This window comes from Nothobranchius furzeri, chromosome 13 (assembly GCF_043380555.1).
Source record: "Nothobranchius furzeri strain GRZ-AD chromosome 13, NfurGRZ-RIMD1, whole genome shotgun sequence".
Classification (NCBI taxonomy): Eukaryota; Metazoa; Chordata; class Actinopteri; order Cyprinodontiformes; family Nothobranchiidae; genus Nothobranchius; species Nothobranchius furzeri.
The window spans coordinates 48,009,334-48,026,009 of NC_091753.1; the positions used below are offsets into that span (position 1 = coordinate 48,009,334).

General features: G+C 43.0%; 1 protein-coding gene across 1 annotated transcript in view; it reads left to right on the forward strand.

Annotated features, from left to right (window-relative positions):
* Window positions 1-16,676, forward strand: part of dph1 (diphthamide biosynthesis 1) — a 98,560-nt gene that overhangs the window by 10,686 nt on the left and 71,198 nt on the right. The window contains exon 3 of the mRNA XM_015951192.3: window positions 11,763-11,826. Within this exon, the coding sequence (XP_015806678.1) occupies window positions 11,763-11,826 (64 nt within the window). The remainder of the gene's footprint in view (window positions 1-11,762; window positions 11,827-16,676) is intronic.

The window sequence follows — 16,676 nt, forward strand, 5'->3', positions numbered from 1 at the left end:
GATGTTTCCTGGTCAGGTGCTGCAGCATCGAGGATGTGGTGTTATGGTAGGCTAAATCCATTTTACAGTATTTACACTGGACTACGTTGTCTGCCTTACAAAATGAAAAATGGTCCCACACTTATGACATTTTCTCTTTTTCGCACTCCACCGGGGTCCACGTTGTCCGCCATGACTTACGAGGAAGTTAAGTTACATTCACTACTCGCGTGTGCAGTCTGGGTGAAACATGACCCCGGGTGATTGCAAAGCCATGAATTAATTAAATATTAATTAAACAAATCCTCGAGGCAGAGAATTTGACTCAAGGCTTTTTTGTACTCGAATTATTCGAGGTACTCGAGGAATCGCTTCAGCCCTAATCGTGATACGTATCCTACCGCCAGAATTTCACCAATACACATCCCTGATCCCTATAGGAGACTAAATGAGAACGCATGTTAGTCGGAGATGCAGTGTTGTATAAACAGCCTTTCCTTTTTCATTCATGAAGTTGCTCTAGTAAATTTGAATGCACCTACAGAAGAGCAAGTGCAAAGACGATTTTCAGCATACATTTGGTTCGTCAATGCCAAGCAGCAATAAAAAAAAGAAAACTTTTCCCAGTCCACATTGTTTATTAGGTTTTCTGCAAATCGTTATTGATAAATCAGGATCGACTCAAAACAACTGCAGACCTGATCTGGTGAACAAGGCTTCATTAGGCCCGAGCAGTGAAGCTGCGAAGGCCTATTGTATCTGCTCCGTTTATTAGGCCCGAGCAGCGAAGCGCTGCGAAGGCCTATTGTATCTGCTCCGTTTATTATTATTACGCTTTCTTTTTTCTTCCGCGTCTTTGGGTGGCCTTTAGGGGGTCTTAGCATATCCAAAAAGTCACCAAATTCTGGCCCAATATAGAAAGTGCGTGAAATTTACGTATTTCACTGGCGATGTGAAAGTTGATAAAAAAGTGGCTCGACAGCGCCCCCTAAAGAGTGAAAAATACCCCTCTCCATAAAGCTTAGTTTATCGTACAGTTATGAAATTTGGTATACTGGTACTACTCAACAGTCCGCACAAAAAAGCCTCTTGCAACCATGGTCAATATAAAACAGGAAGTCGGCCATTTTGGGTTGAAATGGCGATTTTTAGCCGTTTTGGCCATTTCTAGGGTCTATATTTGGTTGAACAGTTTCGTCATTTTTCGTACCATAGTCTCAAAAATAGTGTGCCATCGAACAGAAGCGATGGACGCTTCAAATGAGAAAATAAAATTGACTTTTCGTAAATACTGAAGGGGCGGGGCCAGGCCTCAAAGTTCGAGCACTCGCCAAAAAAATTCAAATTGCTATAATTTCACAAATGAAAGAATTACAGTTAAAGTAACTTTCTATGGATAATCGTCATCGCCCCCCGAAGACAAATGAATGGTCGCTGGATGATGTCACACAAGCCCCGCCCCCTCAGGACTTAAAACGTCAAGTTTTACTGGGAAATTTTCCAAAATTCGCCCTGTCGAATAATCAGCCCGAATTTGTAGCAGGTAACTGAAGAGAAGTTGGCGTTGCTTGACGTCACTTTATGGGTGTTTTCTGCAGAAGGCGGGGCTGTGGCGACGCGGCGAAGTCAGGCGTACCGCCGTGACCATACATGTGCCTCCCATGTCGTCATTTCTATAGATACAGTCACGAAACGTCTTGTGAGTGATCCTAGTCCGGCCCCCCAAAAGATCTCATGTGAACATCAAATGGGCGTGGCCTATTTTCTGAAATAGCGCCCCCTAGGTCCATTAAAACTGTCAGCCCCAAGCCATGCTTTGACTGAGGAGTACGAAATTTGGTACACTAATGTGGGGTCTCAGGACCTACAAAAAAGTCTCTTTGAGCCAAGTGCAAAGTCGCACAGGAAGTCGGCCATTTTGGTCCAATTACTCGATTTAGTGGTTTTCACACACGTTATTAGGAGAATGATGTCTCGTCGTCCTTTCCACCTATCACCTTCAAACTCCTGCTATATAATCTTAAGACATAGAGGAAAAAATTCAACCGTCGGATTTTATACAAGTATAAAGGTGTGGGCGTGGCTAAGCCTCAAACTTTGACCTTTCGCCATTACATTACTTGACTTAACAACTCCCATGTGCATGATCAGATCTATATCAAACTCCGTCTGTGTGATCATTGACCACATCTCAAGACAATGACAATGTGGACAGCTGACATCACCTATGCCCCGCCCCCTGACTACAGGAAGTCTATTTTTTAATGGTGAAATGCCCATATTTGTCCCCTCTACTTTAGTCAACATGACACTAAGGTCATGCACTGTCTTCATGATGTTGTAATGACCATTCAGATCTGATAGCTTTTCAGAAAGGGAAGGGCTTTGATGCCACGGTGAATTCTGGCGTGACGCCGTGACCTTACGTTTGACTGTAACTTCCACTAACAACCTCCGATCTGCCCGAGACTGAACATGGCAATCAACAATCATGCCCTTTATTCAACGAGGCACACACCGTTGGTGAAAGTTGTGTAATGTCACCACAGCGCCCCCTACACACCATTAAAACTGTAATAACTCCTACAGACGAGGTCGTAACTGCACCAAACTTGCTATGTGTACTCACACAATGGCACCCACCACAGTCCTGTGGTAAGTTGTTGATATTGCTTTAGCTCCGCCCCCTGACAGATATTAGGCCCTTAATAACACATGCATGATGCAATTCACACCAAACTGCACACAAATGACTGTCATCAACCTACAAACTTCTTCATGGAATAATTCTTAAATTTGGGACAGCGCCCCCTAGATACAAAAAACCTTTGTAACTTCTGCAAAAAAGTTCCAAACTACATCAAACATTGTGGGAGTCATCACACATCTGCAATCAACACATGTATGTGATCACTTGTTCAATTCACTTTAACTCCACCCACTTACAGCTTTTTGTCTCTAGATGACCCATGCAACGTTTGATTGATTCCAAATTAACAGAAAACCATCTTTGATGACCAAAGATGACCTCTATGGCATTTACTTGTAAATGGTCACAACGCCCCCTAGATGGGTTCAAACTTTATTAACTTCTAAAGTCAAAGTCAGAATGGCATTATACTTGGCTTGTGACATCACGTGACTGCACCAAACACATTGATGTGGTTGTTGATTCAAATCCCTGTAGCTCCGCCCCTTTCAGCTCACTGGCTTTAGATAACACACACAACGTCCGTTTGATGCCAAAATAACAGAAAACTGTCCTTGTCAACCAAAGCTGACCTCAATGGGATTTTTCTGTAATTGATCACAGCGCCCCCTAGATAACTTTAACTTTCGAAAACTTTAATAAATATGGGCAAAAAAGCACTAAAGTTGGTCTGTGTCATCACACCAACAGTGTGCTAAAGATAAAGTATGCCCTAGTGGTGAGACATGTAATATAATGGTAGGCTCGGAGGGGATGCTGATTCAGGGTGAGGTGTGGATGAGGTGACTGTTAGCTTTTCTTGGTGTCAGGGTGGTGGACGTTTCAGTCCGTGGACGTGCCCTGGTGCCCCGTGCTGCCGGCCAGGACGGAGCGGCGGGGAGTTGGGTTTGGAGAGCATCGGGGATGGAGCGGAGGGGGTGCGGAAGGAGGGTGAGCATCTTCGCTGCGAGGGCCGAACGACGCTGCTTGCAGCTTTAATTTTTTTTCTTTCTTTTTTTTTCTTCCGCGTCTTTGGATGGCCTTTAGGGGGTCTTAGCATATCCAAAAACTCACCAAATTCTGGCCCAATATAGAAAGTGCGTGAAATTTACGTATTTCACTGGCAACGTGAAAGTTGGTAAAAAATTGTTTCAACAGCGCCCCCTGGAAAATTAAAAATACCCCTCCGCTTTGACCTTTTTTCATAGTAGAGTGATGAAATTTGGTACACTTGTAGAACTCAACAATACGCACAGAAAAGCCTCTTGCACCCATGGTCAATATCAAACAGGAAGTCGGCCATTTTGGACTAAAGTGGCCATTTTGACCCCATTTTGGCCATTTCTAGGGTCTATATTTGGTTGAACAGTTTGGTCATTTTTCGCACGATCGTCTCAAAAATAGTGTGCGATCGAACAGAAGCGATGGACGATTAAAATGAGACAATAAAATTGACTTTTTGTAAATACTGAAGGGGCGGGACCAGGCCTCAAAGTTCGAGCACTCGCCAAAAAAATTCAAATTGCTATAGATTCATAAATGAAAGAATTACAGTTAAAGAAATGTTCTATGGACAATTGTCGTCGCCCTCCGAAGACAAATGAATGGTCGATTGATGATGTCACATAAGCCCCGCCCCCTCAGGACTTAAAAGGTCAAGTTTTACTAGGAAATTTCCCAAAATTCGCCCTTTCAAATAATCACCCCAAATTTGTAGCAGGTCACTGAAGACAAGTTGGGGTTGCTTGCCGTCACTTTATGGGAGTTTTCTGCAGAAGGCGGGGCTGTGGCGGCGCGGCGAAGTCAGGCGTACCGACGTGGCCTTACGTTTGCCTCCCATTTCGTCATTTCTAGAGATATCGCCACGAAACGTCTTGGGAGTGATCCTAGTCCGGCCCCCCCAAAAATGTGATGTGAACATCCGGTGGGCGTGGCCTATTTTCTGAAATAGCGCCCTCTAGGACCATTAAAACTGCCAGCCCCAAGCCATGCTTTGACTGACGAGTACAAAATGTGGTACACTAATGTGGTGTCTCAGGACCTACAAAAAAGTCTCTTGGAGCCAAGTGCAATGTCGCACAGGAAGTCGGCCATTTTGGTCCAAGTGCGCGATTTAGTGGTTTTCGCACACGTTGTTTGGAGAGTGATGCTCCGTCGCCCTTTTCACCAATTGCCTTCACACTTCTGCTATATACTCTTAAGACATAGATGAAAAAATTCAGCCGTCGGATTTTAAATAAGTATAAAGGTGTGGGCGTGGCTAAGCCTCAAACTTTGACCTGTCGCCACGCCACTCTATTTTTCACAGCTCCCTATTGGACTACTTTTAACCAATCACCACCAAACAGTGGCAAATAGCAGCAGACAAGTTGAGGTCACTTAGTCTATAGTACTGGCAGGTTTCGAATAAAGGCGGGGCTTTGAGAGCATGGCAAAATTCGCCATCACGCCATGGAAATACGTTTGTCTCTCATTTCTTCAATCATTGTGACATCGCCACACAAGTTCTGATGAGTGATCCTACTCTGACCCCTAATAGAACTGGGCAGCAGAAATTTGTGGGCGTGGCCTATTTTCTGAAATAGCGCCCCCTAGGTCCATTAAAACTGTCAGCCCCAAGCCTTGCTTTGACTGAGGAGTACGAAATTTGGTACACTAATGTGGTGTCTCAGGACCTACAAAAAAGTCTCTTGGAGTCAAGTGCGAAGTCGCACAGGAAGTCGGCCATTTTGGTCCAAGTACTGGATTTAGTGGTTTTCGCACACGTTGTTTGGAGAAGGATGCTCCATCACCCTTTTCACCAATCTCTTTCAAACATCTGTTATCCACTCTTAAGACATAGATGAAAAAATTCAACCGTCGGATTTTAAATAAGTATAAAGCTGTGGGCGTGGCTAAGCCTCAAACTTTGACCTGTCGCCACGCCACTCTTTTTTTCACAGCTCCCTATTGGGCTCCTTTTAACCAATCACCAGCAATCACTGGCTATTAGCAGCAGACAAGTTGAGGTCACTTGTTCTATAGTACTGGCAGGTTTCGAGTAAAGGCGGGGCTTTGGGAGCATGGCGAATTTCGCCATCACGCCATGGATATATGTTTGTCTCTCATTTCTTCAATTATTGTCACATCGCCACAGAACTTCTGATGAGTGATCCTACTCTGACCCCCAATAGAAATGGACAGCTGAAGTTTGTGGGCGTGGCCTATTTTCTGAAATAGCGCCCCCTAGGACCATTAAAACTGTCAGCCCCAAGCCATGCTTTGACTGAGGATCACGAAATTTGGCACACTAATGTAGTGTCTCAGGACCTACAAAAAAGTCTCTTGGAGCCAAGCGCAATGTCGCACAGGAGGTCGGCCATTTTGGTCCAAGTACGCGATTTAGTGGTTTTCGCACACGTTATTAGGAGAATGATATCTCGTCGCACTTTCCACCAATCACCTTCAAACTCCTGCTATATACTCTTAAGACATAAAGGAAAAAATTCAACCGTCGGATTTTAAATAAGTATAAAGGTGTGGGCGTGGCTAAGCCTCAAACTTTGACCAGTCGCCATTACGTTACTTGACTTAATAACTCCCATGTGCATGATCAGATCAATTTCAAACTTTGTCTGTGTGATCACTGACCACATCTCAAGACAGTGACAATGTGGACAGCTGGCATCACCTAAGCCCCGCCCCCTGACTACAGGAAGTCTACTGTTTTATGGTGAAATGCCCATATTTGTCCCCTCTAATTTAGTCAACATGACACTAAGGTCATGCACTGTCTTCATGATGTTGTAATGACCATTCAGATCTGATAGCTTTTCAGAAAGGGAGGGGCTTTGATGCCATGGCGAATTCTGGCGTGACGCTGTGACCTTACGTTTGACTGTAACTTCCACTAACAGCCTCCGATCTGCCCGAGACTGAACATCACATCACCAGTGTGGTAAAGATAGAGTATCTCCTAGTGGTGAGACGTGTAATGGTGGGCTCAGAGGGGATGCTGAGTCAGGGTGAGGTGTGGACGAGGAGGCCGTTCACGGTTTCTGGTGTCGGGGTGGTTGACTTTCTGTTCTGCCAGACGTGCCCTGGTGCCCCCGGCTGCCGGCCTGGATGGAGAAGCGCTGAGCTGGGTTTGGAGAGTGTCGGGGATGGAGCGGAGGGGGTGCGGAAGGAGGGCGAGCAGCTTCGCTGCGAGGGCCGAACGACGCTGCTTGCAGCTTTAATTATTATTACGCTTTCTTTTTTCTTCCGCGTCTTTGGCTGGCCTTTAGGGGGTCTTAGCATATCCAAAAAGTCACCAAATTCTGGCCCAATATAGAAAGTGCGTGAAATTTACGTATTTCACTGGCAATGCGAAAGTTCATAAAAAAGTGGCTGAACAGCGCCCCCTAGAAAGTGAAAAATACCCCTCTCCATAAAGCTTAGTTTATCGTACAGTTATGAAATTTGGTATACTTGTAGTACTCAACAGTCCACACGGAAAAGTCTCTTGCAACCATGGTCAATATCAAACAGGAAGTCGGCCATTTTAGGTTGAAATGGCGATTTTTAGCCATTTTGGCCATTTCTAGGGTCTATATTTGGTTGAACAGTTTGGTCATTTTTCGCACGATCGTCTCAAAAATAGTGTGCGATCGAACAGAAGCGATGGATGATTCAAATGAGAAAATAAAATTGACTTTTCGTAAATACTGAAGGGGCGGGGCCAGGCCTCAAAGTTTGAGCACTCGCCAAGAAAATTCAAATTGCTATAATTTCATAAATGAAAGAATTACAGTTAAAGTAATGTTCTATGGACAATCGTCATCGCCCCCCGAAGCCAAATGAATGGTCGATTGATGATGTCACATAAGCTCCGCCCCCTCAGGACTTAAAAGGTCAAGTTTTACTGGGAAATTTTCCAAAATTCACCCTTTCAAATAATCATCCCAAATTTGTAGCAGCTAACTGAAGACAAGTTGGGGTTTCTTGGCGTCACTTTATGGGAGTTTTCTGCAGAAGGCGGGGCTGTGGCGGCGCAGCGAAATCAGGCGTACCGACGTGGCCTTACGTTTGCCTCCCATTTCGTCATTTCTAGAGATATCGCCACGACACTTCTTGGGAGTGATCCTAGTCCGGCCCCCAAAAGAATCTGATGTGAACATCCGGTGGGCGTGGCCTATTTTCTGAAATAGCGCCCCCTAGGACCATTAAAACTGTCAGCCCCAAGCCTTGCTTTGACTGAGGAGTACGAAATTTGGTACACTAATGTGGTGTCTCAGGACCTACAAAAAAGTCTCTTGGAGTTAAGTGCGAAGTCGCACAGGAAGTCGGCCATTTTGGTCCAAGTACTCGATTTAGTGGTTTTTGCACACGTTGTTTGGAGAAGGATGCTCCATCACCCTTTTCACCAATCACCTTCAAACATCTGTTATACACTCTTAAGACATAGATGAAAAAATTCAACCGTCGGATTTTAAATAAGTATAAAGGTGTGGGCGTGGCTAAGCCTCAAACTTTGACCTGTCGCCACGCCACTCTTTTTTTCACAGCTCCCTATTGGGCTCCTTTTAACCAATCACCAGCAATCACTGGCTAATAGCAGCAGACAAGTTGAGGTCACTTGGTCTATAGTACTGGCAGGTTTCGAGTAAAGGCGGGGCTTTGGGAGCATGGCGAAATTCGCCATCACGCCATGGATATATGTTTGTCTCTCATTTCTTCAATTATTGTGACATCGCCACACACTTTCTGATGAGTGATCCTACTCTGACCCCTAATAGAATTGGACAGCTGAAGTTTGTGGGTGTGGCCTATTTTCTGAAATAGCGCCCCCTAGGACCATTAAAACTGTCAGCCCCAAGTCATGCTTTGACTGAGGATCACGAAATTTGGCACACTAATGTAGTGTCTCAGGACCTACAAAAAAGTCTCTTGGAGCCAAGCGCAATGTCGCACAGGAGGTCGGCCATTTTGGTCCAAGTACGCGATTTAGTGGTTTTCGCACACGTTATTAGGAGAATGATATCTCGTCGCCCTTTCCACCGATCACCTTCAAACTCCTGCTATATACTCTTAAGACATAGAGGAAAACATTCAACCGTCGGATTTTAAATAAGTATAAAGGTGTGGGCGTGGCTAAGCCTCAAACTTTGACCAGTCGCCATTACGTTACTTGACTTAATAACTCCCATGTGCATGATCAGATCAATTTCAAACTTTGTGTGATCACTGACCACATCTCAAGACAGTGACAATGTGGACAGCTGGCATCACCTAAGCCCCGCCCCCTGACTACAGGAAGTCTACTGTTTTATGGTGAAATGCCCATATTTGTCCCCTCTAATTTAGTCAACATGACACTAAGGTCATGCACTGTCTTCATGATGTTGTAATGACCATTCAGATCTGATAGCTTTTCAGAAAGGGAGGGGCTTTGATGCCATGGTGAATTCTGGCGTGATGCTGTGACCTTACGTTTGACTGTAACTTCCACTAACAGTCTCCGATCTGCCCGAGACTGAACATGGCAATCAACAATCATGCCCTTTATTCAACGAGGCACACACGGTTGGTGAAAGTTGTGTAATGTCACCACAGCGCCCCCTACACACCATTAAAACTGTAATAACTCCTACAGATGAGGTCGTAACTGCACCAAACTTGCTATGTGTACTCACACAATGGCACCCACCACAATCCTGTGGTAAGTTGTTGATATCGCTTTAGCTCCGCCCCCTGACAGATATTAGGCCCTGAATAACACATGCATGATGCAATTCACACCAAACTGCACACAAATGACTGTCATCAACCTACAAACTTCTTCATGGAATATTTCCTAAATTTGGGACAGCGCCCCCTAGATACAAAAAACCTTTGTAACTTCTGCAAAAAAGCTGCAAACTACATCAAACTTTGTGGGAGTAATCACACAACTGCAATCAACACATGTATGTGATCAATTGTTCAATTCACTTTAACTCCGCCCACTTACAGCTTTTTGTCTCTAGATGACCCATGCAACGTTTGATTGATGCCAAATTAACAGAAAACCATCTTTGATGACCAAAGATGACCTCTATGGCATTTAGTTGTAAATGATCACAACGCCCCCTAGAAGGGTTCAAACTTTATTAACTTCTAAAGTCAAAGTCAGAATGGCATTATACTTGGCTTGTGACATCACGTGACTGCACCAAGCACATTGATGTGGTTGTTGGTTCAAATCCCTGTAGCTCCGCCCCTTTCAGCTCACTGGCTTTAGATAACACACACAACGTCCGTTTGATGCCAAAATAACAGAAAACTGTCTTTGTCAACCAAAGCTGACCTCAATGGGATTTTTCTGGACTTGATCACAGCGCCCCCTAGATAACTTTAACTTTCGATAACTTTAATAAACATGGGGAGAAAAGCACTAAAGTTGGTCTGTGTCATCACACCAACAGTGTGGTAAAGATAGAGTATGCCCTAGTGGTGAGACATGTAATATAATGGTAGGCTCAGAGGGGATGCTGAGTCAAGGTGAGGTGTGGACGAGGTGAACTTTAGCTGTTCTTGGTGTCGGTGTGGTGGACGTTTCAGTCTGTGGACGTGCCCTGGTGCCCCGGGCTGCCGGCCAGGACGGAGCGGCGGGGAGCTGGGTTTGGAGAGCGTCGGGGATGGAGCGGAGGGGGTGCGGACGGAGGGCGAGCAGCTTCGCTGCGAGGGCCGAACGACGCTGCTTGCAGCTTTAATTTTACATTCTTTTTCTTGGATGGATGAACATGAATATAAATTCAACCATTAACTGGATGAGCGACGTAAAGATTTGGAGGTGGAATAAAGAGTGAACAACGTTCATAAGCACATAGACCGTCACTGGAATTTTGAAGAAGTTGAATGTGATGTTTTTGTTGCTGTGGAAAGTTCCTGTCTCACCCCCACGTTGTGTGTTGAGTGTGTGAATGATGTTATCAGAACGTAGTGCATTTAGACAGAGGTGATTGGATTACTTGTGATCAGTCTTGTAGTGTTCAGATCGGTTCGGGTTCCAGAACAACAGTTAAATGAATTTCATACAACATGTACACAGCTTGAGAGATGGAACTAAAAGTCGGTTACTGAAGCGCCGTTCTGCCTTTCCTCATTACAGACCGGTTGAATTGAGCAGCAAAAGTAACTAAATGAGTTCAGATTACCAGATCGCTGTCAATTATTCTCCGTCGAGTGCGGATGGAAATAGGTTGTCTCGTGTTACCAGGGCTAATGCAGCTGGTTGTGTGTCTGTGACAGAACGGGCAAAAAGAGCTAAGTATTGGCTTTTACATTTTTGTGCCTCTTATTTCTGAGAACTTTTCTTTTGCTGAAACGCTCACATCTTTTCCAGCAAATGTAGTTCAGATCCCCCGTGTGTGCTGAGCTGACTCAATCCTCGTTATTGAGAGTTTGATAGAAAACATGTGAAACTCCTTTATCCACTACAGCTTTTTCTTTAATGAACTTGAACTTTTTTTTTGCACTTGAGAGTTTTTCATGTGTTTCTGGTGTGTGTATTTGCATTAGCTGGAGTTGTTTTTCTTTGAAGAAATATGCATACAGGAAAGAAGAGTCCCTGACTGCAGGCAGGGTGCAGATGGGATGTCAGGCTAGCTGTGCTTGCAGGCATTTCTTTCTGTGTTCTCTCATGAAAAAATAATGATAATCAAACCTGCTGCTGCTAAGTTGGCCTTAAAAGGGCACATGAGGTTTTTCCCATGTGCTTCTGAGGTCACTTGTCAGTAAACTGGTTGGCCTCTTATTGTCTAAATTAGCCAGAGCAGAAGGTCTCCTGAAGGTTAATTGCTGGCTGGACTTTGGGGCAAGATGAGTGTGATGCTGGTGGCAGGTTGTGGGTTACAGAGATGGAGCTGTGGTAATTGTTTTAGACTTCCCAGCAGCTCATCACCCAGTAAAGTAAACCAACAGCGTTGCCGTGGCAGAGTTAATATTGCTGTAGAATGTCGCGGCTTGCTATAAGCGCTCTGAGCTAACAGCAGCCATGTTCAGCTGCTGCTGGCGAGGGTGCATTCAATAACGTGTCACCGTTGCTCTAACAGAAATATGTGTCTTCTCTGTTTGCTGTTTCCTCTCTCACCAGTCGCCCTGCAGCTTCCAGAGGGCCTGCAGATGTTTGCCTGTGCCATCGCCGACATAATCGAAAGGTAAGACGGAGGAACGGAGAGGGCTTTGTGTTTTTAAATTTACTGCGTTTCATTTGAGACCCGGTGAGTGAGCCGCGGGTGCAGGAGGCAAGTCAGCAGCATGTGAGCTTAAACTGGTGTGGCCTCTCGGTGCTCATTAGAGGGAGAGGTTTATCCTAAGCCCTCGCCTTTGACTCGGTCGGGTCTTCAGCTGAAAATGAGACACGATTATGCTGTTTTGGACAGAGTAGATATCATAGCTCCCGTTGCTCTCAGTCAGAACAGGGAAGAGTGATCATTCTTGTTAATTACATACCGTTTCTCTCCGCGTATGCCCTAATGTATCACACATACTGAGTCCATTTTCATCCTACAGTAAGAAATCTGCCAGCTTTTTGGTGCACCACATAAAAAAAGTGGTTTGGGTGCTAAATTAGATTTGTTTCTCACTGTTTTGTATCTAAGGAGACCCACTCGGAAACAAATGATGGCCTAAAACACACATTTTCTCGGCCCTTCTTCCTTGTTGTGGTTTCAGTAGTTTTTCAGGAGCGCTGCCTGCCATATGTTTCCTTAAAGAAAAGAGCTGCTATCATTAAACTCCCGGAGTGGATTCCTTTCTGTGTTTTGTCAATGGAAACCCGATTATGGGATGGACGAGATGAAGAACAGAGTGCCGGGAGCTGCCATAAACTTTTCAGGCTGAGTGGATATTTGATTTCACACAGGAAGCTTGGATGCTATCAAGCTTAGTGTATTATTTTGATCCTGATTACATGCTTTACATTACTCTGCCTAGACACTCGCTCAACATACGAATATGAAGCTTTGCCGTATGTGTCGGACGTTGTCTTTCTACTTTTACCTCTTTGTCCAACTCATCGTTTCTTTTAATTTCATTCCTCCTCTGTCAGACTTACTTTTGTTATCTTCAAGTCTTTTTTCAGCAGCTTTTTAATCACAAAGGCGATCCCGCGTTGATGGTAGGCTTTGGTCCTATCAGTCCTGCTACTGTCAGATCTGACACTATGTGCTGCACATCCACTCACACACTTTGCAGTCCACATTTCTGATGCGCGGTGTGTTTGAACTGTCCATCATGGAGTCTAATTTATCAGCCCCATCTCTTGTTATGAGAGCAATTAATAGACGCTAATTGCTTTTCTGACTGTCTTCGTAGCTCATCTTGTATCGGTCGTCTTCATCCACATGGTTTCTCTCTCCAGCTGCAGTGGAGATGTTTCCCACAGCTTCCCTTCATTGGGCTCTGCTGTGTAGTTCCTTCAACCGTTACGAGCGTTTTTCTTTTACTACTTTTTACTCTACTACAGTAAATTCTTGTTTTAAAACTTAGCTGATAAATTATTAGATTTTTTTATGAACCTGGGGATTTATTGTTATGAGCAAGGACTCACAGGTGATGCTTTTTAGTGGAGAATCAGCAGCCGAGTTTGATTTTTAACAGTCAAAATAGACTTGAACAACTTTTATTTTAGTTTTATAGCGTTTGCTGATTGAACCCAAGCTGACCTTTGTGATCATATTCCCACAACAATTAAATATCTTTTTGTCTGTTTTGCTCATTTTTGGCTGCACTGTTATTTCATCCGTCTTCTTTTTATGTTGTTTGCCATTTTTTGTAAATACGAATTGATGACTTTATTGATTTTTTTTCTTTAATTCCCATTGAACCCATCCTAAAGTCATACCATAGTAACTGCTATTGGAGCTATTTAATAAAAGTCATAAATAACAAATATTGAAAAGGTTACAGCATTTCAGGGAAGCTGTAAAATCAACACGACACAGAAAAGTTTATTTTAAAAAGGTTGCTAACAAAAGAATAAACATAAACAAAACTAAAGCATGTCACTGCTAAAATTATTTGTTTTTCTGCCTGCCAGCATGTTGACTTTTTCAGGTCCGTGGGGACTTCAGACTGCAAACTTTCATTTCAAGAGCCAATCTGAAGGTGTGCTTGCATGTCACACAGAGGAAAGCCGGTGTTACAATATTTCTCTCACCTTCGCACGTCACAAACTCCCTTCAGTCAGCTGTGGCTCCTTCTTTCATTGTGTGTCCCCTAGGGCTGGGCAATGAATCGAAAATGTCTCGTTATCGAAATTTCGGACTTTTATCTAGATAATTGATCCCATGTTAATAAATGTGATAATAAAGAAACGAAAAGGTTGGCAACGTTCATGAAGCTGTACCACCTTGAGTCCTGTAAAAAATGTGACTCAATGTAATTTACGTGACAGCCCCATCTAGTGGACAACTTTTGTTTCTGCGCATATCTGTAGTTATCGTCCATTTATCGTTATCGAGATGAAATCCTCAATATATCGTGATATTGATTTTAGGCCGTATCGCCCAGCCCTAGTGTCCCGTCATCCCCAACACAATAGACAGTTGAGTTAACTTCCTATTTGAGTCAGTTTCAGTTCTGTCCTTTCAGATCACTCCAATCCAATCATGTGAATGGTAATTGGGCCCGATCACGAGATCTTTAAAGGATCAGTATCAGGTGGAAACGATTATTATAAAACAACAAATATGACATTTTAAATTCCTCCACAGATGAGGATTTTCAAACTAAATAAGAATGAATAAAAAACGGCTTAGTTTAAATTTCTACATGTTTTTCTACATCAATTATTTCTGTTTCATGGATAAAAACACCATAACGTCACAATTTACAGCAGGAGGGGTTCGGATAACATAACATGTAGCTGTTAGCTATCAGGCTAACGCAAAGCTGATGTGTCACCTCAGGGGAGTGAAAATGTCTTCTGTTTGGATTTACTTTAAATCAGACAGCAAAGGCAATGCAACAGCCACTTGTAATTTGTGCATAATGGGCATTTATCAGCGTGGAGAGACAGAGCTGCATGATTTACAACCTTCAAATTAAACAACTTTCTCTTTCGGCTTTTCCCTCGGGGCGTCGCTAAATCGAATCACCTGTCTCCATTAAGTCCCAGTTGGCCACTAATAGTCCCAGTTCACTGCAGCAACTTGGGCAAAAACATGGAACCAGCAGACAAAGACAAGCTAATAAACAAAGAGAAATTGCAGACGGACTGCAAAATGTCAGGGTGGCTCAGTCGCCTGTAGCTCTTGAGCCACCCGTGGTAGCTACAGGTGTTGTGCAGAGAAAGTGAGTCACCTGGCCGTGCCGCATGGCTGCAGGAGCATGCATTAGTCAGTACAGCTGCAAATTCAGCACGTTAGCTCTTTGAAATATAAGCAACAGCACTACTTTTAACTATTCAGACCATTAACACTTTTTAAAATTAATGAACTTTCTAAAAAAGTGAAAGTGAAACTTAAAGGACAACATGGATGTTTGGTTTTCTTTTTTTCTCATTTTAACTCTTTACTCAAAGGTCTAATTGAAACCTGGCAGATGATATATATCTAAGTCAAATGACTGCAACTTGAATAAGGAACAAAATAATGTGATCGAAACATCCCTAGTTGCAAACGTAATAGACAAGAAATGTAATGAAATAACATAAAATCATTGAGCATAAAACATGGTAAATGAAACATTCTTTAATTGTAATAAAAGCATAAATGAAACAATCTTTAATTGTAATAAAAGCATAAATGAAACAATCTGTAATTGTAATAAAAGCATAAATGAAACAATCTGTAATTGTAATAAAAGCATAAAACATGATAATTGAAAACATGAATAATAGTTCTGACAACAGTTTTCAAGGTCATTTTCTAAATAGTACTGTCACCCAAGACACACAAAAAGCATAACTTATTTTTGTGTATTGCCAACAAATACTAATTCCCACTGGCAAAGTGCTAAGTTATCTTTATTTCAGTCCTACACACAAACCCAAATATAACGAGGTTAATTAAATTCCACCTGATTGTTTCAGAGCCTCAACACTTTCCTGTCACGTATCTGATATAAATAGTAACCAAAAGCATGCTAAATCATCTTTTTGCATGTCTTCACTCACTTCATAATGTAATCTCATAGGATGTGCCCTTGGTGTTTTCATGGGCTTGATCACAATCTGCTCATGGCCCATAAAAGTTGTCTGATCCTTTTTAAAGGATTTACCCACAGGTCAAAGATTCCTCCTTTTAGATGTTTAATTTTACACACACCCTCCGCACGTTCCAGACACGTCCAAATTAAATTTCTCGCTATTCTGCTTAGAACCAGGGAGCAGTTTAAGTTGTAGGGATAAAAATTGGAATAACTTTGTTTTTCATGTAGGAATTAACCAAGATCAAACGTTAGAAAGAAGACTTGCACTAAAGAAAACTTTTATTCAGTGACAGCTAAGACAAATGATGAACAGCTCAAAATCTAGTAAATGGGTTGAACCATTCTATACGCATCATTAATAGAAGTCGTGAAGGTCATTATCCTTTAGATGTTGTCTCAGCCTGCAGCTTGTACTGCCCTGCATTTGTTGCACTTCTAGAAGTCCAAGCAGCTGGATCTGTGGTCACTAAGGGTGTGTATTGGTAGGAACACGGAGATGATTCGATATACTGCAATACTTAAAACCAGGCGATATTTGCAATTTCAAAGACTGAACGTAATTGGAATACTCAGGTCAGATGCTTCCAAGACACATCCAGGGTTCTCGCAAGATCTGTCAGAGTTAGGATGGTAAAAACTGCTGCCACCTATCAGTGGGAGTTTGAATTGCACCAAACCCAAGAAAAACAGTATGTTTGCATGTAAATTCTCAATAAAACATATATACATTGCTTTTAAATATCAATTCCGTATCATACCACAAAATATCACAGTATTTCAGTGTACCAATATCGCACACCTAATCACCACTATCAGTACCACCACTGTCCACAGTGGACTGGGCTAAAGTCCA